Source organism: Taudactylus pleione, unplaced genomic scaffold (assembly GCF_031769625.1).
Source record: "Taudactylus pleione unplaced genomic scaffold, aTauple2 ptg000519l, whole genome shotgun sequence".
Lineage (NCBI taxonomy): Eukaryota > Metazoa > Chordata > Amphibia > Anura > Myobatrachidae > Taudactylus > Taudactylus pleione.
Window position 1 is genome coordinate 3,708,333 of NW_028284921.1, and position 24,299 is coordinate 3,732,631.

General features: G+C 41.3%; 1 protein-coding gene across 1 annotated transcript in view; it reads right to left on the minus strand.

Annotated features, from left to right (window-relative positions):
- The window catches only part of KCTD8 (potassium channel tetramerization domain containing 8), a 163,042-nt gene extending 139,092 nt beyond the window's left edge, over window positions 1-23,950 (minus strand). Inside the window, exon 1 of the mRNA XM_088450548.1 lies at window positions 22,867-23,950. Coding sequence (XP_088306674.1) covers window positions 22,867-23,665 — 799 coding nt within the window. The 5' untranslated portion in view covers window positions 23,666-23,950. The remainder of the gene's footprint in view (window positions 1-22,866) is intronic.
- Between the last annotated feature and the right edge of the window lie 349 nt (window positions 23,951-24,299).

The window sequence follows — 24,299 nt, forward strand, 5'->3', positions numbered from 1 at the left end:
TTGTCACTGGAAAGTCATTACAAGCCATATGGCTGTTTGTGTCTGAGCCCCCTGTTCCTAAGGGGTCTATGCAGGGGCGTGGGCCCCATAGTAGCTGTACCCCTGGTAGCTATGGGTCTATGTACTAAGTGTCGAAGCCGGATAATTGGCTGAGACAGAATTTGTTGCAATTAAAATCTACACTACGCCATTTTGCGAATGGCAACAAGACGCCATTTTGCAAATGGCCACACAACTCCATTTTAGCAAATCCCACAATATCAGTACATAGGCAATGCTATTATTTAGCGTTGTGCGATTCCCACGCAATAGAACAATGTTAAAAGTCCTCATTATATAAATACATACATTTACTAAAACATATAATATGAACAACCCTGCAAAACACGTACCACGGTGTACTCCACAAACACGTAGTCGCGCAACGCTAACTAGCATCTTTTCTTGATATCCTTACACTTACACACTGCACACTTACATAGGAAGGTTCCCTAGCATTTAAGGTTAATATCCAAGGTTTTACTCATTATTAATTATGTAATAAAGCGACTGTATTTAAGATCTCAGGTTTAGTACATGATAAGCAGAGCGTGTTTGGTGCCATTCTGAGCCACTGTTTATTTGCAGATTTCCGGTTCCATCGGCGAGGAAATCGCAACATGCGTCTGCAAATTATGGATCATAGAGAGATAGGCATTGAAATGTTCTCTGTAAATGTAATGTAATTAGCCATTTAGACTTGTTCTTCAGCAGGAAAATGGACACAAAGAGCTATTGGAGGCTGGACTGTGACAATGCAAACTGACCTATGAACCATATCGTAACAGAAGAACCAGGTAGAAGAACCAATGGGATTATGCCAACTTGTTCTATTGTATTGCCTATCTCTGTAAGGGTATATATACGGCCGCTCTATTTCCAGTAGTTAGTCTGCTTGTTCTTTCTTTGACGGAGGCTTCACCTTTGATGCCTGAAATCTGGATCCAGAAAGCGCCTGCGTATGTATCAACTGTACCTTGTGATTGTATAATTTGTTTGCGCTAATTGTATTTAGATCACAGTGTGTAACTATCTGCTTTTTGGTGAATAATATCTTTTTGTGGTTTGGAACCACAATCAAAGTCTGGAAAGCAATTATTTCTTGTGTGACTTATAACGCTAAATAGCAACATTTAGAGTGTATAGATAGGTAGGAATCAATATAAGCATAGAGAGAGAGATAAAGTGGATGGAGATAAAGTACCAGCCAGTCAGCTCCCAACTGTCACTTTACAGGCTGTGTTTGAAAAATGACAGTTAGGAGCTTATTAGTTAGTACTTTTGGGTTGATGTATCAAGCAGTGAAAAGAGTGGACAAGTTGCCCATCAGCTTTAAAGTATATTCTATAAAAATTATAGGTACAAGTACAAGCTGATTAGTTGTTAATGGCAAATTCTCCACTCTTTTCACTGCTTGATACATCAACCCCTTTATCTCTGTCAGGGGCGGATTATAGGTGGGGTGGATGGGGCGGTCGTCCAGGGGCCCCCACACTGCAGCAAACATTGGCCGGAACCTGGCCAGCCTAGACTCTTCCAGTCACTGGCCGGCTCCCACCTCCCGGCAACATCACATAGCAGTGCACACTCACTCATGAAAGTCCTGACTCCTGCCTGACCATGGCTGACCAGGGAAACCCTGCCCCTTTGCCGAAATGTTGCGATTCGCGGGTGCATGGGGTAGTGGGCGGATCCTAATGTTATAAAGTGCCCGCCCCATTGATGGGGTCCCCACAATTTAGTTGTCCCGGGGCCCGCACAAGCCTTAATCCGGCCCTGATCTCTATCCACTTTATCTCTTTCCTATGCTTAGTGCAATCATTTTCCCTGTATTCCTTGTTTTCCCTCCTGGTCCTGATTGTTGGTGGTAGACTGTCAGCAGAGCATAATGCATCTAATGATAATAATCTTCTTCTGGAAGTAGGATTGCATTATGGCAGATGCCACCAAAGGTCTTTGTTTCATTTGGGATTTTGGTACATTGCCCATTATCTTTGTTTAACTTAGGATTTTGGTACATTGCCCATTACTTACTAAATAATATTTTACTGTTTGCTACACAGCCCCTTTACTCTCTTTAAAATCTTCTACCACAATTTCCTCATTGTGCCAGCTCCTGTTACCTCCTAATAATAATCTGTTCTGTAACTAATCTCAACATAATGTCACAATTGCTGTTCTCTTTTGTCTCTGTTACGTTATATTTTTTTAATTTAAATGATTATTTCAGTATACACCCTGTAGTTCGCCACAGTCTTGTCATTTTTGTTTATTTAAACTATGCATCATAGGCAAGCAGATGATGCGCTACATTTCCACTAAAGATGTCTGATCATTTTAGTTGGACACTCACATTGGAAGCTTATAGGACTAAAAAAGGAATTATGGGCTGGATTCATTATGGATCGCTATTGCGTTCGCAGCTGCGATTACGCACGCAGTTCTGCTGCGAAAATATTCTAATGCTCGCAATTGCAAAGCCAGCATAGAGGTGCCCACTACCGCTTTCTCGCATCCGTAAGACTTTGCAGACCTGCGTATACATTGGTACCTTTGAGTAACATCGGCCCCTCACGCACAAATACAGCAGCCCTGACCTGTCTCAGAAATTACAACTCTTGTAGCACGCAGTTTGTACACAAGCTGCATATGCCGTCACAGTGGCTAATATATGCACGCCTAAGTAATGGCTTTCAAACAGACTGGAAGGCCTGCGTTTCTCCGACCACTCCCACGTCACCACCCCATAACGCTGATGTTCTGTCACTTCGCGATGGCTTTCTTTCTGCATTCGTGATCACAGAGTGATTGCAATGCTAACTCACACATGTGCACTGCGATGCATACACATGCACCATCGATCGATATGCGTACGTGGTTGCAAATGTGATCCATGCCGAATCAGGCCCTATGCACCAGGGCCGGCTCTTGGGGCGCACCCCTCCCAACATTCCGATTTCAGCGGGACAGCACCACAGGTGGTCTGATCGGGAGGTTGGGCACCCCCACCGCCGCTGTTGTGCGTACAGGTGCGGCGCCGGACCCCAGAGTAGCTGAATGGATGCTGCGCGCATGCGCTCAGCATCCATTCAGTTCCAGGAAAGGGCTTGGGGAAGCCCAGCTAGCGATGCCCCCAAATAATGTCACTCAGGGGGCATGGTCTATTGTAATTAGACCACCCCCCATTTTCGGTCACGCGCGACTGATGGGCGCTTCAGAGGACTCCGGCACAGGGCTCGGCTACCCCTGGAGCCGGCCCTGCTATGTGATAAACATTTTAAACTCAAAATTTCCAGTAAATCTGCATAACCAAATGTAGAATCTGGCACAGATTGCCCAAGCCTGGGGAGTTTTCTGTTCATTTGAGCATGGCAATGATGTCTACTGCACATTCTCCGTTCATTATACAGAAGACTGAGATCAACATCTCTTCAAAGAGTTCCAGCAGACAGCATGTTCCACATGATTTGCCATTACCTAGGATGCAAATTGGCACCATACATAGTTGTTAAAGGCTTTCTGTTCAACTCAGCATTTGGAATGGTGAAAAAACATTTAAAGCACATTTCCCAACAGTTAGAGATGTGAAAGCAGGAAAAAATAAGCCCTATCTCCCTCCACAAAAACTCTGCCCCTGTCATTATACACTTATGGGCCAAAACTCCTTGCCTTTTGAGGTGCACGAATCAAAAAGTGTTCTGCCAAAATCAGGACAGATAGGAGATAAGTGAAAGACTTCAGTTGCTGGGAAAATATGGTTAACATTAATGAGCAGCGTTTTCCAAACTGCTTAGCAAAGTATTTACTTCTCTAGTAAAAGGACACAGCATGTACCAGGTCAAATTAGTATCTGCCCAACGTGTTGCTCTGTTCCACTCTGCCCTGCCCCCGTGCCATCCTGTCACCTCCAGTCAGTCCCGTGCCACCCCGCTCCATCCCAATGCCCCAGTTCTATAACGCACCCCCTGCTCAGTCCCACATCCCACACTATGTTTCAGTGCCCAACCCCCCCTCTGTAATGCCCACCACCTTGCTTAGTAGTGCCCACCTACCCATGCACTTTATACTTGCCATGTTATCGTTGTTGCATTACTCCTCCTCTCCTGGCTCCTGCTAGTGTAAGGTCTGTCCCGTCTCCCTAGTGCCCAAATGCACTTTATACTTATCATTTTCCCAATGTGGCATTACTCCTCCTCTCCTGACTCCTGCTAGTGTAAGGTCTGTCCCATCTCTCTAGCACCCAAATGTATTTTATACTCTCTAGCAGTCGTTGGGGTGCCCACCCATGGGGACAGACCATATCATATACTGTAGATTACGCACACTGTCATAAAATTTCCCATTTTGCTGGTGAAAAATTTTACCACAGCAGACATCATAGTTAATAGATTATCATCAAAATGTGACTTTACAAATACAGTGCAAAATTGCATCCCATGGAATGATGCAGTAAAAGCACAACAACAATTGTACTCAAAACTTTGAATCTTTGGGAAATGGACTCTTCTAATGGAAAATCTGACAAAATTTACCTGCAAATTAAATGATCTTGATCATAGTTTTCATACATTACTTGATTTGTGCAAAACTTTACAGTGATTCCTCTCATATATAACCTAAATTATTTTTTCACGATTAAATAGAAAGCTATTGATGAAGAGGGTAATAGAAAACATGAATTTACAACATTGCACAATGTAGAACTACTCCTTGACCACCCTTCCCATCCATCTTACCAATGCTGACATCTTTCTCCCCTGTATCTGGAGTGGAAGTCATGGTCCTCATCCGATCCCCCCCTTCCATCTACCCCTTGACCCTATCCATTCCCACCTCCTCTGCTACCTTTCTTCCTTTGCCTGTTTCCATCTTGCCCACATCCTCAATCTCTCCCTTTCATCTGGCACTGTCGCTTCTGCATTCAAACATGCCCTTGTCTCCCCCCATTCTTAAAAAACCTACCCTTGATCCTAACACTCTCTCCAACTACTGACCCATTTCTCTCCTCCTTTTTGTCTCCAAACTTCTTGAGTGTGTTGTTTACAACCGCCTTACCTCCTTTCTTTCCTCCCACTCCCTCCTTTACCCTTTTCAGTCTGGCTTCCGTTTTCTCCACTCCACTGAAACTGCCCTCATGAAAGTCAGCAATGTCCTTCTTGCTGCCAAATCCAAGGGCCACTACTCTCTACTCATTCTCCTTGACCTCTCTGCTGCTTTTGACACTGTGAACCACGCTAACCTCCTGTAAATCCTTCACTCCCTTGGTCTAAGTGACACTGCCCTCTCCTGGTTGTCCTACTACCTCTCTGATCATTCCTTCTGTATCTCCTCTCATGGCTCCTCTCCCCCCCCACTTCCACTTACAATAGGTGCTTCCCAAGGTTCTGTTGTTGGACTTCTATTAAACTCCCTCTATACATCCTCTATGTGAACTCATCAGCTCCTTTGACCTCCAATATCATCTCTATGCTGATGATCCTCAGATCTAACTTTCCTCCTCAGACCTCCCCCCCCTCTACTCACTCATATCTCCAACTGTCTCTCTGCTATCTCTTCCTAGATGTCCAGTGCTTCCTTAAACTTAATATGTCTAAGACTGAGCTGATCATTTTCCAATCCTCCCACAATACCTCACTTCCCACAATTTCATTATCTATTGTCAGCACAACTGTCTCCTCTAGCCCCAAAGTGTGCTGTCTTGGAGTTATCCTGGACTCTTCCCTCTCCTTCAAACCACACATTCCATTTTGATCTCAAAAATATTTCCAAGATCAGACCCTTTCTCAACCAGGATGCTATTAAGACCCTAATACACTAACTGGTCATCTCCAGATTAGACAATTGTAATCTTCGCCTATCTGTGCTACCTGTTTCTCACCTCTCTTAGTCTGTCCTCAATGTAGCTGCTCAGGTTATCTTCCTCTGCAAACATTCTACATCTGCCTCCCCTCTCCTAGAAGCCCTCCACTGGCTCCCTATCCCAAGTCAAGGTTGTTACACTCACTTACAAAGCCCTCACCCATTCCTCTCCTATTTACATCTCTGACCTCATCTCCCTTCACTCTCCTATCTGTCTTCTTCACTCAACAAATGCACATCGCCTTTCCTGCCATCTGATTACTGTCTTCCACTCCCACTTCCAAGATTTTGGCCACGCTGCTCCCTACCTCTGGAACTCTCTCCCTCTTCCTATCAGACTCTCCACTTCTCTACAAATCTTCAAACGGGTTCTCAAGACCGACTACTTCATTAAAGCTTTCCAGCTCTCATCCTAACCCGCTGCTACTTGCTCCTTCCTCCCTATCTACCCCATCTGTGTCACACCTGTATGTCTGCCCTACCCTTTTAGAATGTAAGCTCTCACGAGCAGGGACTTCTACCCTCTTGTGCTACTCCTTGCTGATACTGTTATCTACTCCTCACTCTGGCACCTAACAGCTGATTGCTTACTCCCTGTTGCTTATTTGAGTATTATGATCACTAATGCAGCAATGTATATAAGCCGTGTCCTTGTCCTGCATTGTATTGTACTGTAAGTCATTCGTTGCTTGTTCACTTATTTGTCTATGTTCTTTGTAAGGTGCCACAGACCGACCATTATAGGTTCAGAAACAATTGCTAACTGCATACAAAAAAGAACCACAATTCAGCATAAAGGAAATTGCTGCAAAAATGCTCTTGTGCAACATTATGCAGAAAATTCTCTCATCACTAATTCCCACCTGTGATTTCAATAGTTTCTTGCAGTATGAACACATATGTAGATATTCATAATGTAAGTAATATATCTATATAATAAGCGAGAAAGTGTGTGTGTCTGTCTGTTTGTCTTTTATGCATGGCCAGAGTTTTGTACCTAGCTCCACCACATTTGGCATGGTGGTGTAGTTTGACCAGGATTATGTTTCTGGCTATGTTATAAGTTCATCAAGGCCATGGAGGTCTACATGGTGCCCACCAATAAGGCCATGGAGTCTCTGATTTTAACTTTTTGTTTGAGCAAGTTTGCTCAGGATGTCTTCTAGTGCCTAAAACTGCACTGATCTGAAGGCACAGGCTGATATGTGTCAGTGGGGAGCAGGCAGAGCTCCAGTGGAAGAGCAGTGAGTTGGAGGATCAACTGTCACACTGCACCTGCACTGACATTTCCTCCAGGCACATTTTCATATGCCATGGTCTCCAATGTTGGTCTGCAGAGATTTCTGCTTGGAAATGATTTCTGATTTGGGAAGCTATACTGATTTCTGTCCTGTAAATGACGGCTGCAGGTGGACTTGAAGGTCCATACTTCAATCTGGGCTATGCCAGGTATCCCAACTAGTTTGAAATCTTTATTTACACTCAATTTCAAAATGTTTAGGTAAGTCCATGCCTTGGACAAGAATATAATATTAATAAATCTGAAACTTGCTCTGAGGCCAACACTTTTATGTTATTTACCTATTTATGTAGTGATCTCATGTAGAATAGATGGGAGAAGTATTTTAGCTGTTTGGAAGACAAATTGTTTCCCAGTTTGCCGCTCCACCTTTCACATTACATTGTACCCTTTAAAAATGCAGCATATTGCCATTTTTATTTTTAAGACCACAGGAGATGATGAAAAACATTCCCCTTAAAAAATCAGGAGCTTATTTAAATAAAAAATAGAATAATAAATAATTAATTAATTCACAGCTGCAGTAGCCACCGAGTCTGTGCAAACTCGCAAAAGAAAGAAAAACTAAAAAACCAACAGAGGCACTGTGCTAAAAATGTCTAATTAGTACTTGGCATGGCAGAAATATGAACACTCTAGACACCACATTAATATATAAAATCAGTCCAGAGATTAGCACAAAGTGCCTTTAAATTTATGTACTTTGTAAGGCGCTGCGGAACACTTGTGGCACCATATTAATAAATAATAATAATAATAAATTGCAGAATAGCTGTCACTTTAAACCAACATATGATAGACCAGCTGTGAACTGAAAACAGTTGTCCACTTGTGGGAAAGAAACAATATATTGCCTGAAGTTAATACTGTCAATGAGAATCTAATTAATTAGATAAGTAATCTCCAGCAAGGTTCCAGATATAGGTCTTATCCCTATTAGGACATATGGAATAGAAGACATTTCAGGTTTGGCTACCTAGTTCAGAAGAGTTGGTTATACATCACCGAGACTTGTGCATCCACCTTCTGATATAAAAACTAGATGGGGAACCGGGAAAACTTAATCCAGCTCGTTCTATTTGTGGTGGATCACGGTAGTAAAGTTGAGATATAGTGACAGGAAATTGCAGGTACACACTCACCACTGCTGACGCATTTCGCTCTGTCATACGGGGATTCATCAAAGAGATTGCTGTGTTTAACCCTTTAACACATTTTCATGCAAGTTAGTAAGTTCAATAAACTGCATTTAAATAGCAAGTGGGGAAAAATGCTGAATTTGTGCAGAGCTTATGAACAGAACAGAATTTGGTTGTATTTCTAATTGCATGTGTGAGAGAAATTGGCTATATGTGTAAAGCTCTGTACAAACCTATACAAATGTTTGACAATTCTTTTGATTACCAACCTATTCATGAGATATCTTAAGAGTGTTTACACACCTACGATCATGTTTTATTGGAAAAAAACTGATTGCATCTGAAGATTAGATTTTATGGGCATTCTAATATTCATCAAATGCGATGGCACGATGTCAGCCAAAATTCTAATACTTCTGCTGCTGCTCCTGCAGTCACAACCTTTTCAGCACATGGTTTCAAGAGATGAGGATCATAAATCGAATGCTAGATGGTAATAGTGTGTACGCATTAATCTGTATGTTCATCTGCACTTTCAATCTTAAGTGTAATTGTAAGAAGAATCAGATCTCAAGTATGATTGTACAATTGTGTACCCGGCTTATCTCAAACAGGATTTGCAAGGCATTGTCAGTGAGGAGAAAATATTTTATTTTAGTAGCCAGTTACCATTTCTTGACACCCATGACCCATAATTCTGTGATCCTTTTCTGAACCCAGAGCCTGTTATCGTATGACATTTCAATATGTTGATCATTTCAATATACAAAGTTATTTAGGAGGAGCTGTGGATTGTTTGGTTTGGAATTTTTTTTTGTGATTTTAGTTAATGAGAATTATGAATTGAATATTGAGAGCTGCATAAGTAAACATGTAACAAGGATTATTGTTTATTTTCATTAGAGATAAACTTTCAGCTTAAATATTCATTAAATCTGCCATTAATATACAGTGGTTTTAAGAAAGGAAAAAATGCAGGAGAGAACCTTTGGAGAGATAGTTTTCTAAAAATCATAAGGGGCTTATAATCTGCTATGGTCTGTCCTTTCTCCAATGTGTGTTGCCCTTCCAATGGCTTCCACTGCTAGAGCAACGGGACAGACCCTAGCCTAGCCAGACAGGAGGACATACAAGGAACTGGTAGATAAGCAGCATCAGGGGGGAGGGGGAGAAATGGATTGGTGGGACACTGAAGGACAGAGTGGGTGGGCAGTGTGGGACAGAGTGGGGGCTGTGTAGAACACAGTGGGGGTAAGGTGGGACAGAGCAGCAGACATAGAGGGTATAAGGGATAGAGATGGGGTTGGTGTGGTGTGACAGAACTTTGTGGTGCGACAGAACTTTGGACGGGATGGGGAGGAGCAGCAGGTAGACTGAGGTCTTTATTAGTTTGACACGTTTAAGGTAGTTAGAGTAAAGATGTTAGGCAAAACAGTTAATATTAAATGTCCAGGAAAAGATACCATTAGATGATTAGGAAACAAGTTTCCTGGACTTTCCTGGAGACTAGGCAAATCTGCCATACTTTTAAAAGAAAAAAATGCGGAAACTGCAACTGGGTTTCAAAAATATTATTAAGCAAATTTTCAAAAGATAAGTGTACAACATACATTTTACCGTACACGTAGGGTAGGTTTACATTTAGGATGATTGTATAGTTTTTGCCCCTTCAGGTAATGTGTTTGAGAATAATCATTCTACCTTTTAGTCTATTCAAGCAAATATATGTCGAAATATATCACATTTCCCTTATGGAAACATTTTTTGGTTTGCTAATGAAAATAACCTTTTACAATGATGAGCAGTGAATCTATACTTTCATAAATAAAATGCTGATTTTAGTTTACATTACACTACATAAGTGCTGATTTATTGTAAAGCAAACCCTAAGGATTTTTTCAAAGGTGCTTGTATCTATTCACGTATATACAAGTCAGCACTGCATCCGTACAAGCACACTATGAATCTTAGACGCAGCTATTTTCTTTTAAACAAAGGTTAAATATGTTCATATTTTATATTTCACATATAGTCAATGTTTTTTTTTTATTCACAAGTCTCCATAGCCCTGTAATAGGGGGATAAAAGCTATAATAAGTTTCATAAGACTAATACAAACAAGAAAAGTATTTCACACAATTACATAATTACAATGTGAAATCTGCATATTACGGTTAGGTAAAGGGACCTGCTTGCACAAGTTTACAATCTATAGGGGAATTAGAATAATCACTCCATTGAATATTGGGCCTGATTCAGACCCACTCGCGAGCGGCTGTCCGCTCGCAAGTGGGTCGATGGTGTGCACTGCGCATGCGCACGACGGAGGGAGCTCCGTCGTGCGCATGCGCGAGATGCGACGAGCGAAGGACTTTCCTTCGCTCGTTGTGTCTGATCAAAGGGGGCGTGCTGTCGATGTTGATTGACAGCACGCCCCCTTTGGTGGGCGTGCCGGGGGCGTGCCTCCCAGACGGAGGCATTCCCAAGAAGCCGGCCCCCCTCTCCGGGCCTTGCGGTTGAGAAACTCAACCGCAGGCTCCGGCTCACAGTGGCGATGGTCGCGATGGTCAAGACCATCGCGACCATCAACCTGCACGCTCGTATAGGCTGTGGGTGGTGACCCACAGCTATACGAGTGTCCAGGAGGACGCTCCATAATTATGGAGGTGGGCCCTGATACAGAGCGAGCGCTCTGGTCAGAGCGTCCGGCTCTGAATCAGGGCCAATGTTCCAATATTACAATAGATGTAAATTAGTTACGCATGGCACCTAACTGGAGTAACAAAAAGGTTTCCTTGGCACATAATAAAAGTGGTGAAATATCCATGGAATACAGTACATTGCTTGTATTTACTGACAGGCCCCAAAAAACTACAGTCAGTGTTCCATGTTTCATTAGAAATATTATAGCCAATGAACAAATTGCCTCACAACAGCTATATTTTCTACAATTTCATGAAACTTATTTTTTTCTCCAGCTCGTTGTCCATCCCCTTTACTGTATTGTATTATTCACAAGTTTATTTAATTGTTAGCTACTTTATAGATAATCAGGTATTGTTTGGAAAAATAGTACCCCATATAATATAGCAAATAACAACTTAAACCAAAGTAGTGGTTTTGTACATACTGTACTGTAAGAGTCAAATATGTGAAATTATGAACTGGCCCATGTTAGCAGTTTAGATAATAATGAAGCTTGTTAATCCCTATCATACCCTTTAGTGTGACAAAAATGTATTTTTATATAGTCAAACCTTTGCAGTATTTTTGCCTAAACATATTGTACATGAAAGATTGGGAGGGTGTGCTGGTTCCTGTAGTGCTATTTGGAGGTTTCTGGGGTACCTCCTAGGTGATTTGGCTCTCAACTTAAATATATTTATGTATTTGCTATAATCATGTGGCATAACAGTAGGCAATTATGACCCAGAATAGGTGCTATTATTATGTAGTGTTAGGGTCGCCGTTACAGAGGAGCCTTGATGTAGCCCAGCGCTTAACCATGTATATGCAAATATATGCAGCAAAGATCTCTGGATGTCTATTATCATGTAGTGTTCAAGCCTTCTTGCTGGTTTTTTTGCAGTGTGCTAGAAGGAAACTTTTTTCTTTTTTTCTGTAGTCCAGAGTAAACCCCTACCTTTACAAGCAAAAAACCATTAGGTTGATATGAGCAACCACTATTTTGTATTGCTAAACACATTGTACAGAAAAGAAGATGACAAGCAGTGCCATTGCATCCTCATTCCTATTACTGTTTTTACAACAAGTATTACTTGTCAGGAATTTTTTAGGTTTGTGTAATGCAAAGCAAACTGATTTTGCATATATTTTGGTGACATAGGGAGAAATTTACTATGAATCGAGTTTGTGTGAGTTTTGGTGAGATTGCATTCTCATGTGAGTTTTGGCATTTTTCCAGCTCGCAAATTTACTAAAGACAAACTCAAGTGAGTTTGGAAGTGAGTTCTCTGTTTTCACTGTTAAAACTTATATGAGTTTGTAAACTCGAAAAAACTCACCATCGGCCAAAATAGAAAGTACTTTAGATGAAAAAGAAGCAACTCGCAAATTTACTAAGAATCGAGTTTCCAATCTCGTGTGAGATTGTAGCAAACTCACTGTGAAATAGAAGTTTCAAATAGACCACCTCCTGAGCTGTGAGTTTGGCAGAAACATACACAGATCAGTGTGATTTGTGTATGTTTCTGCCTGTATACCTAATAAAAAGTGTTTTTATTTTACAAAAAAAATGACATAGGGTCCCCTACCAAAAGCATAACCAACCCCAGACTTGCCAGCCAGTCCTGTTTCTTAAAATTATGGGGAACAAAATGAATAGGGTTCCACTGTAATTTAAGAACCAGCACCAGGCAGCAGGGCCGGACCTGGTTTTAAATATACAGAGAAAAAAATGGCGTGAGGTCCCCCGTATATTTAAAACCAGCACTGGACCCTTTCTAGTGGGGGACTGATGCCAAAGCCAGGAGAGCCCTTTCACCCGGCCCCCCAGCCACAGCATCAGCCCTGACCGCTAGTCAGCTCAGGCCAGGGATCCCTGGGGAGTTGGGGACCCCTCCAGTAAAGGGGTAACCCTCTCCAGGACACCCCTGTCCTAGGCTGATAGCCCGTGGCTATCCCCAGCACCCTAGGGCGCTGGGTGCTGGGTTGATAGTGTTAGTGTGTAGTGTAAAATCAATGGTTAAATATTGTTTTTAGTTGTGGAACTACACATACCAGCAAGCCTCCCCCACATGCTGGTATTTGGAGAACCACAAATACCAGCATGCGGGGCATTACGGGCCTGCTGGCACTTATTCCACAACCAAAGCAATACATAAATAAACACAACATACGCTGTGAAAGTAAACTTTTATTATAACATACATGCACACTCACACTCACTATCACACTCACTATCACACTTACTCACCTAGAATCCGAAGTAATCCATAGGGGTACCTATAAAAAAATCCATAGTCATCTCTCCTATGCGTAGTTCACGTCCTCACGTCCCTGGCTGTGGCATCAGCCCCCCGCTAGAAAGGGTCCAGTGCTGGTTTTAATTATAGGGGTACCCCAATGCAAATTTTTACCCCCTATAATTAAAACCAGGACTGGCCCTGCAGCCTGGTGCTGGTACCTTATTTACGGTGTAACCCTACTCATTTTGTTCCCTGTAATTGTAGGTACGAGGACAGGCTGGCAAGTCCGGGGCTGGTTAAGCTTTAGGAGAGGGACCCTATGTCATTTTTTAACCCATTTATTACAGGTCTTAACACACAAGCTGCTTACACATATCTCACTGATATGTGTAGGCTGCTTGCTTGGGTGAGTGTGGAAGAGAGAAAACACTGCAATCTCTGGTGAGTAATCTCATCTAAACTCTCCTTAAACTCACCTCTAAACTCTCCTGTAAACTCACAATTTGGAGGAAAAAACTTGATCTGCTTCACCATTGAAAAACTCACTTTCGCCTAAACTGACTTCTTAGTAAATTTGTGAGTTGTTAAAGGGAAAACTCACCTGAGTTTTGTTGAAGCAAAGTGAGTTTAAAAACTAAAAAACTCGACCAAACTTGATTCTTAGTAAATTTGCCCCATAGTCTCACAAAATTAAATGACATTAGATAAACCATTTTTAAATAGTGATTGGAAAGTTGTGTCACTTGTTGATGAGGGGAAACAGTTAAATAGATGTGGCTGCTATTTAGCAGGCACAGGACAAGTGTAATTTATCATAGGCTAAGTGTAGCTGATAATGTAAGTACAGGCAGTGCTTTTGCTAACAGTTGTTCATCAACTACAACCTTACAAACAATTGGATGGTTGTACTGTAGGCAATTGAGAACTACAACAACTGCTTAATTCAAGAAATCATAGGCAAACATTATATAAACAGGCCAGTTGCCACTGCAAATGAACCATTAATTTGGGAATTGTTTTGGTATATATACTATGACAGTAATGTGGTTAGTGGAAAAATCTGTGCTGGATCTTTGCTATTTGTGCTGCTAGCTACAAATTGTAATAATAATATAATGAACACATGCTAATATGTTTTAGACCTTTACATTAAGATTTTTTTAACTAACTTTTTTAACACACATATTATTATCAACTCACACCCATCAGTCACACTAATACGTACAACTGTGTGCTCTGTGGTTTTTGTATACTCCAGCAAGTACATGTTCACATTAGTGCAACAGAATTAGTTGTGAATGCTTCCTCAGATAGGCCTCTTCTAAGACATACTGTATCTCTTATGGATACTGGAGGGCTGGTGAAGATTCCTAATGATAATAATAATAATTATCAGCAGCACTATCTAACCACTTTTGTTTGGCTAATTTTATGTATTGACCTCTCCAGCTGCTAGTAATTAATTAACATTACAGCTATTTTATAGCAAATCACGACCATGACTTCCATTTGGACTACTTTAGGAAGGAAAATTACCATTGATATTAAATGGGGTGACAACTGGATGTGACGGCGTTTGTGTATCCTTACATTTGAAATGGAAAATGTGACTTTCAAAATTGTTAAGGGCTGTCACAGCACTGTTTTCTCTTGTGTGTATGACCCTTCATTACATTGTCATACTGTACTAATACTTAGAGCACTGTAACTTTAGCACTTGCTAGTAATGCTGTCAAGCCTCATCTCTAAGTATACACACTTGTACGATTCGTGCACCTAGAGTAAATCTCACTATTCATATGATGGACAAATATGGAAATACATCCAACTGCAACAGCACATGCAGGTACCCTCTCTGTGAAGATCTTTTTCAGAATGCAAATGTACCCGAAGTAGGCAATGCATGTTTATAAAAGGTCAGTCAAGGTCACTAATGAATAAAAGTCAGAATGTTAGCAAACATATGGAAAATAAGGATGAGCAAATGTAGGATATTTGTCTCATTCCACATACAGTATGGGTTTGGAAATTTTGCTCTGTGTTGTGTCCTTAGCACCATTGTGTCCCAAATTCTTGGAACCAGACTCCACTAAATTAGTTCCTGCATGAGGCAGGGGGGCTATTGGCTATCAAACCTTTATCCAGCAAACTTATGTTAACAGTCAGCAGTGGAAGCATGCAAAAATGCATAGGTTTAAGAGAGCTGGTTGTGGGAAAGGAGGGAGAAATTTGTTACAGAAAGTTGAAAAGACTGGGGACTGTGGCCCCATGTGGCTGAAATTGTAGGAGTTCATAGAACTTTGGGCTAGTGTCTTTGGTCCAGCTCTGCTGCACCAGTAGTTGGGCTGATGCTAATGAAAGATATGAGAAGACATAGCCAGTTACTGAAATAGTATCAGTTTGCTGGAGACTCCAGAGCTAAACCACTACTATCTGATTTAGATCACAGGTTAACCCCAGGATTCATCAAATCAGAATTAGACCACAATGAACTTTTTATGCCATTACACTGTGATATTTTAGTTGTAATTGTCAGTATTTTAAGTATTTGGACCTTATGTTTTTTTCCACTTTGCATTTTTATGAACACCATTAATATAAGTTTGTTGTGAGTACCTGTGATCCTGAACAAATAGTTCTAGGCTTAGTTTCCTATCAGAAAGCACAGTACCCCCTTGCAGAGTATTACAGATGCCTCTTCAAGTTTGCAGAATCATCATCATTTTGGGAATTGTAGATATCTCATAGGAAGTTATGGGACAAATCAGAGTCACAAATTGTAGATCAGAACTCACAAATGAGAAAAATCAAAGCTTGCAAGCAGAAAAATGCTTTTATAAGTACTGTATTTGGTAAGCAAATGTATCTTGAAAATGCACCAGCAAGCAAACAACAATTGATTAATTTGTTCTTATCTTTGTACATAGTGATCTGTAACTTTAAAGTTGGTAGGAATGTAAAAATGTTTTACTTGGCAGCACTTCCTACATGCACATGTGGATTTCACGCTTCAATAACGAGCACATTTTTCCCAAAGTAGAGGTTGTTTAAAACTCACTAAACTATGAAATTACTTATGATCGTAATGGGACATCAGGACAGTCTGTACTTTGTTTAAAATTGACTGCTTTTTTATCTTATGCAAATGTAATCCAATTGAAAAGATTGAATACCTCTGCAGGCAGTGAGATCAGGAAGATTCGCGCAAGTGCAAAACCACCGAACTACCTCTGGAAAAAACCTTTCAGATTGTCCACATTTTATATGTTTAGAACAAAATTACTTTTAACAAGTTGGAAGGTGGCTGCAACATTGTAACTAAACTATAACAGGAAGACACCAATTTTCATTTACTTTTGTGCAGCTGCACCTAGATTTCTTCCAAAGAGCACAGCAGCAAGCTGGCAACCCCGTGGTGCACGTCCTCCTGTGCATAAGCAGAAGGATGCCAGAGGGACTTCTGGGTCATATACCCAGAAGTCCCTCACTCTTATTGTGAGAGCTGTCCTGTGCATTTGTCTACATGTACACAGGTGTAATTAATGCCGGCAAATGCAAAGAGTGGCTGGATGCATCACATGCAAATTCCAAGGCGTCATGCATCCTGACTAAAAAGGCTGTTTTTAATACAGGTGACTGCAATCATAATCATAGAGTGCTCCATGTAGAAAGGAAACTTATATATACACCATAGAGTTTTCTGCAGTCGGCTTGTTTAGTCTGATACAGTAAGTATATTTTAGCTCTGTCATAGTTTGCTTCTGACTAATTCTATGCACAATGTGAGGAATTGGTATGAGATGCCGGCGACTGAATAGGCACCCATTTAAATACCAACATTGGAATGCCAAATGGTGCAGAATCCTGACAGGCGCATTTAAGGACCCTCCCCTCTCACCCCCCCTAACCCTCCCTTAGTGGTGCCTAACCCTAACTTCCTCCAGTGGTGCCCAACCCTAACCCCCCTTCTCGCACACTAAATCTAACCCTCCCGTGGGGGTGCCTAACCCTAACCTCCCCCCAGTCATGCCTAACCCTAACCCTCCCTTCCCGTAGCCTAACCCTAACCATCCCTGGGGAGTGCCTAACCCTAATCTCCCCCCGTGGAGTGCCTAATTCTGACCCCCCCCATTCCCAGCTAATTTTGCATATTTACCGCCATCCGGACGTTCGGCATTCCGGTGGTCGGGATGTCCTTCTGGGGATTGGCGTCGGCATTATGCCGGCGATCGGGTTTACAGCGTCGGTATTTCGCTGCCAGCATCCCGTCCGCTGGCATATGAACTGCATCCCCATTGTGATAGGGGTGGGACATTGGAAGAAAACAACAGTGGGAATGATGTTTTTAATATTGGTCACAAAACATTGTTAGTCTTCAACATTAGTTGCGTAAAATTGATGTTTTAACTGGCAAACCATTGATTTTTCTATCTTTAAAAATTACAACTCTTTAACATGACCCTCCTCATAGTGAGTCTGCAGCTCCCCACACCAGAAATGTTATCTCTTTCTCAACCTTACATGAACAAAGAAAAAATTCAAAAGCAACAATAAATGCCCATTTGTATTATTGTGTGTTCCCTTAACTGTGATATAAATGACTGTGGGCCTGATTCAGACCCGCTCGCAAGTGGGTCGATGGACGGGCAGTGCGCATGCACGGCGTGCGCACTGTAAGTGCGCGAGCCCCGGAGCAAGTGAGAAATCACTCGCTCCAGAGCGCGCTACAAGACGGGACGGCTGTCAATGTTGATCGACAGCTCGCCCTGTTTTGTAAGCGGGTCGGGTGGGGTGGCTGGACAAATGGAGGCGTTCCCAAAGGAACACCTGCTGTTTGTGGGCAGCCCTACTGATATCACACTCTGTTAGAGCAGGAAGTTCACTGGGGCTTGCGGTGGACAAGACTCTACCACAAGGGTCCCGTCGCAAGCCCGATGGTCGTGATAATCGCGACCATTGCCAGGCCGCCCGCTAAAGCTGTGGGTGGTCACCTACAGCTTAGCGAGCAGCCTGGAGGCCGGGGTAAAAAAAAAAAACGTCCCGCCCTGATTCAGAGTGAGCGCTCGCAAGAGGAGATTTCATGATGGAATATGTGTATGTGTCAAAGACAAGAGCTGTGATTGAAGAGCAGCCAGGGGGTGAGTAGAGTACAGAAAATTGACAGTGGGAAAGAGGCAGCAAGCAGGGGTTGTTGGTCAGGATGGAGATGATAGACTTGATGGAGGTCTGTTGGGTAAGAGTGGGAGTCTAGTTAACTTCTGAGCATGCACAGTGCAAATTTGCTAAGCAAATTGGTGTGTGTTCAACAGGTTTCACAGAATATACACAGAATATAGCCATGCTGCATGCCACTGTTAGTATTCTGCCAGGCGGCATCCCGAGCACTGGCAATCCATACCAAACCCGTTATTACCTATATATGTACTGATACGCATTTGATATGTGAACATGTTATTGAATATGTTTATGTATTATTATAATTGTTATATTATATGTGATACTGAGACACCCGTTTTTATCTTACCCATGATCCAAAGTGGGCCGAACTAGCTGTCAAGAGCACACCCTTTCTAAGGATGACAGCAAGTGTAATTAACATTTGTCACACAATGGTCACAATGTTTATGTATATGTAAGAGAAGATAAGTTTTCAGAATAAAACTGTATATTAAGGAAAAATAAATTATTATTTTAATCTATTTGGGTTATCTCAGATAGAGTATAATGGTCTCATTGTAGACCAAATTGGAGGAATTATTTTACCTCATGTCACCTTAGAAAGTCAAGTCTAAAGGTTTATATTTAAAGGGAAAGGGGATTATAGATTCCATTTCATCCTGGCGCTCCCCAAGACCACCATTTTGTATATATATATATATATATACCGTATATACAGTGGCAATACGCACAAGCAGTGGCACTCAGGGACGTTGTAGAAAGTATAAATGGTGTATTGGTGAGGTTATGCGTTTTTAACAATATACCATTTATACTTTCTACAAAGTCTCTGAGTGTCGCTGCTTGTTCATATTGCCACTGCATATTGATGATGTCTAGAGGGCACCAGAGAACGTTGTCTTTGAGGGTGGAGTGCCGGTCCAACCATGGATTATATATATATACTCAGCCAAACCACCTGCCTAATATTGTTTAGGTTTCCCTCATGCCACCAAATGAGCTCTGACACATCAAGGCATGGACTCCACAAGACCTCTGAATGTGTTCTGTGGTATCTGGAATCAAGACATTAGCAGCAGCCTCCTAAGCTTGGACTTCTTTTTCCAGTACATCCCACAGATGATTGATTGGACTGAGATCTGGGGAATTTGGAGGCCAAGTGAACACCTTGATCTTTTTGTCATGTTCTTCAATCCATCATTGAACAATATTTGCAATGTTGCAGGTCAAAATATCCTGCTCAAAGAGGCCACTGCCATCAGGAAATACTGTTCCCATAAAGGGGTGTACTTGCTCTGCAACAATGTTTACAAAGGTGGTACCTGTCAAAATACCATCAACATGACTGTCAAGGTTTTCCAGCATAAAATTACCCAGAGAATCACATTGCCTCAGCTGGCTTGTCTTCTTCCCATAGTGCATCCTGGTGCCATCTCTTCCCCGAGTAACTTATGCACAGGCATCCAGCCATCTACTTAATGTAAAATTAAATGGGATTCATCAGACCAGGCCACCTTCTTCCATTGCTCCGTGGTCCAGTTCTGACTCTTTCATGCCCATTGTAGGTGCTTTCAGCAGTAAACAGGGGTCAGCATGGGCACCCTGACCAGACTGCGGCTACACAGCCCAATACATAGTAAGTTGTGATACACTGTGTGTTCTGACACCTTTTTATCATAGCCTGCATTATTTTTTCAACAATTTGTGCTACAGTAGCTCTTTTGTGGGATAGTATCAGATAGGTTAGACTTTGCTCCCCAGGCACATCAATGAGCCTTGGACACTCATGACCCTGTTGCCAGATCACCGATTGTATTTCCTTGTACTAACCACTGCATACCAGGAACAATGGAAAAGACCTTTTGTTTTAGAGATGCTCTGAACCAGTTGTGTCCCATCACAAATTGGCCTTTGTCAAAGTTGCTCAGATTCTTATGCTTGCTCATTTTATTCTGCTTACAACACATCAGCTGAGTGTTTACTTGCTGCCTAATATATTTCTGTATATCTCTCTCACTCACGCACATGCGTGTGCACACACACACACACACAAACATATATATTTAGAGAGAGACAGTGTGTGTGTAAGTGTATGTGTGAGAGACAGACAGAGAGAGAGAGAGAAAGGGAACATTTAGAAAGGGAAGATAGATATATGCCTCAGCCTAGTAGTTTATTAGTGTGATCTGCATTATGTTTCAGATTTATCCATTTAACCTCTGGTCATCTACTAATCTACTTTTACCACTATGCACAGCCTCAACCATTTTACTCCCAAAGCACTGTATTTAGTGCTCTCATCTTCAAGCATTATACCAGTAATTGCTACTTTTAGCTGCAGAAGTAAATTGTTGGGTTCTACAATTCCCCCTGTTACATAAGCTGTGAAAATAGCAAATCACAGCAGAGCCTTGTACCCACCAATACTATTATTTCTCTTAAAGCCTTCACAGCAAGCTTAGAATCCCATTAAAATGTTTCACAGCAGCTGTAGACTCTTGACAGAAAATTCCTCTGAAGTATTTTCCTGTTTGTCTTGTAGCTGACTTACCATTAAAGCTAATTACTCTGGGGCCATTGTCCTTTATTATACACTTAGCGTACATTTAAAAGGTTTGGATTAGCAACAATTGCAGGCATGGTTTGCAGTCAGATGCAGATATGCCAAGTAGAGGTAATTAGAAATGATACCATGAAGACAATATAAGTCACAACAAATAACATGCTCACAACAATGATTTCCTGTAATTTATAACATTCACCAACACTTAACATAAGTGTCACTATCAGTTAAAAATAAAGTTGATTGTTCTTCTTTCTTTGCTGAGAAAGCATAAGGACATCAATTGCATTGTGATTTCCATTGACTGCAAGCAGGTGAGCTGCTTTTACACTTTTTTTGTAATCTCAGGTAGAATATTTTGACTTTATAGTTGATGAGGACAGAAGGAAAAGCAGATATGGTTTTATTGTTTGTGATGAAACAATCTTGTAAAAAAATCAATCTCTAAGCACAGCATTCACACTAAAAAAACATTCAATAATTTGATAAACCGGGAAATGCTTTTTCAGAGACAACAAAAAACCAATTGTACCTCCTTCCATGCCTGAGATTTCCCATGATCCTTTCAAGAATCACTTTCATCTCCCACATATTCAAAAAGAACCAAGGAAAACAAGAATCCATGTACTGTATATACTGTACACCTGTTTTAGTGAAGGATGTGCAGTGGTGCCCACCTAGGGGTTGATATAGAGTGGCCACAATTGAGCCTCAAATTGTAGGCTCAATATTATTTTTCATTAAAAAAGGTGCAATTGCAGTCTTAAGGCCCCCATATATCAGCAACTGATTGCAGCAATTGTGCAATTTGCAATCGATTGTGTATACAAAAATCTTTCCCTTTTTCAATCGATTGCAGAATTGCCACAATCAATTGAAAAAGGGAAAGTTTTTTATACACAATCGATTGCAAATTGCACAATTGCTGCAATCAATTGCTGATGTATGGGGGCCTTTATGCAAAGAGTCAACTTTCTTAAGATATGTGTGGGTCAGGAACAATAGCATATGTCCTGGTTTATGCCAGACATTTGTCACATACACTTATTTGCCAACTAGGTTTATAGTTTTATCCATTTAACTAATTTGCAACAAATGCATTTGATATTAGACAATAATAACATTTCCAAAATTTCGATAATACAGCAGAAACAACTCCGTCTCATGAACGTAGTAATAATTAAAAAAAGTTTCACTTAAACACACACACAAAAAAGTATATTATATGCCTGAGCAAATGAAAAAATCACCAATCAGCATCAACCGAGCTTTGCAAAGCCAATCACAAGCAAGAACCATCATTATCATGTTATTTGCACTACCCCTGACCAGACACAAATAATAGCTTTTTTAATGTATATAACTCTTTGTCCCAGTCTGCATGTGTTGGAAATTGTACGAACAAGCCCTTTCTTCTTTATTACATCCCAGTCCCACTTATCCAGATGCAAACAGCCTTAATTAACAGAGGTATGCATATCAGCATGGGCTTAAATACATTTGACCATTTTTCTGGACACATGTAGAGTACAATCACACAGTTTACAGTACATCACACAAACTGGCCTAGTGCTCGCTCTGCAATGGTCCTATATTGTATATCAAACCATAAAATAAAGAATCATTGCTTATTTATTGTAGCATAAATCTGAGATATGGTCATGTAGTGTAAACCTGTTTTGTTTTATTTAGAAATGTATGCATTTATTTAAATTTAACTAGATTTATGACATATTTAGTAAGATTTATTTAGAAATTGTAAAACAAAAAAATTAAAAGGCAAAATACATTATATTTTGCATTACATCCAATTGTATAGTTAAAACAATGTAAAAATGTATATAGAATTCTGTAACTTACTGAAAAAGATGTACTCTGTGTAACTGCTCCAGATTTTGTCATCCCTGTACTGGTTGACAAAGGCTGCTGTTCCAGTTGAATTGCAAGCAACCATGTGAAACCCAGCTTCAGAGAGCCTGTCAAAAGCTTGCTCCAGGTAAGTGAATTTTAGGTAGAACCTAGAAGTGTACTTTTCTGGTGGGCGATCAGGGTCTCTACTCTCATTCAAGGTTTCTCCAAAAACTTCTTTGGCTAACGCTATCCTACCACAAACCATTATCCTGGCAACTCTTCTGAATTTGGCATCAGCCTGGTTATCTCTGACCATGGTGTAGGAGCCTCTGTAGCCTATAGTGATGAAACCAGATTTTTTATCCAACGCGGCAGATCTGATCAGGTCACTGCTCTGGGAGTTCTCTTCAAGATCACTTTGGCACCCCTCATCGTTCAGAGAACTCTGCTTGGTGACTTTAGGCGTCAGCATCTTCACCAGGTCGCTGAGCTGGAAATACTCAGCTTCCCTTAAAAGTCTTTCTTTTTCTGGGAAGTGATCTGGGAGAGAGAGCTGCTTGTCCCGCAGATAGTCCAGTACATATCTGAAAAGAAAGCCATCCCTGTCTATGAAGAACCGTGCTCTGTTGTCTCTGGGCAGCTCCTTCACATTGTTTCTACAAAACATGCTGTACAAAGTGCTGTCCGGAACACTGGTGAGTGTCGAGTGCTTTGTCACATAGACTTGGCCACCCACATTTAGCTCCACCACGTCTGGAAAAGGAAAGGACATCTCGCTGATCGGGAGGATTGTATCTTTCAGAGCCATATCTCCACATCCACACGCAGAAAGTGATGCTTTTTTAATACACGGAGACTAGTCTATGTTATACTTCCGTGGCTGTGCCCCCGCTGTTCAATCCACGCACCGAACACGGAGCTTAACAAATAACAAGTGACTTCTTCTACAGACCCACAACGGGGCAACTGTCAGGACCAAGGACAGCAGCACAGATACACTGCACTGTATTAGACACCAACTATCAGCACCAGGGACAGCGGCAGATATAACACTGCACTGTGTGAGAGAGCAACTAACAGCACCAGGGACAGCGGCACAGATGCACTGCACTGTGAGAGAGCTGAGTGACGTCCTCTGCCTGTAGGCTGGGCTTCCAGAACTTTTTCCACATCTGGCTTTTAAAGGAGCAGTTTTCACTTACGTAACCTACTCGCTGTGTGTCCTCTAATGCCATCAGTAAAGATTACTAGCAAATATTTAACAATAAATACTACGTGCATCTTAATTTTATAAATCAAGTCAAATTTACATAGCTAACATGACGATATCTCATGTACTTTGGTAAACACAATAATTTTGAAATGTTATTGTGTAACCGTTTTTTGCCTATTTTTTGTTTATAAAGTAGCTGTATTTTGGACTAGTCTTTACTCCTTAGTAG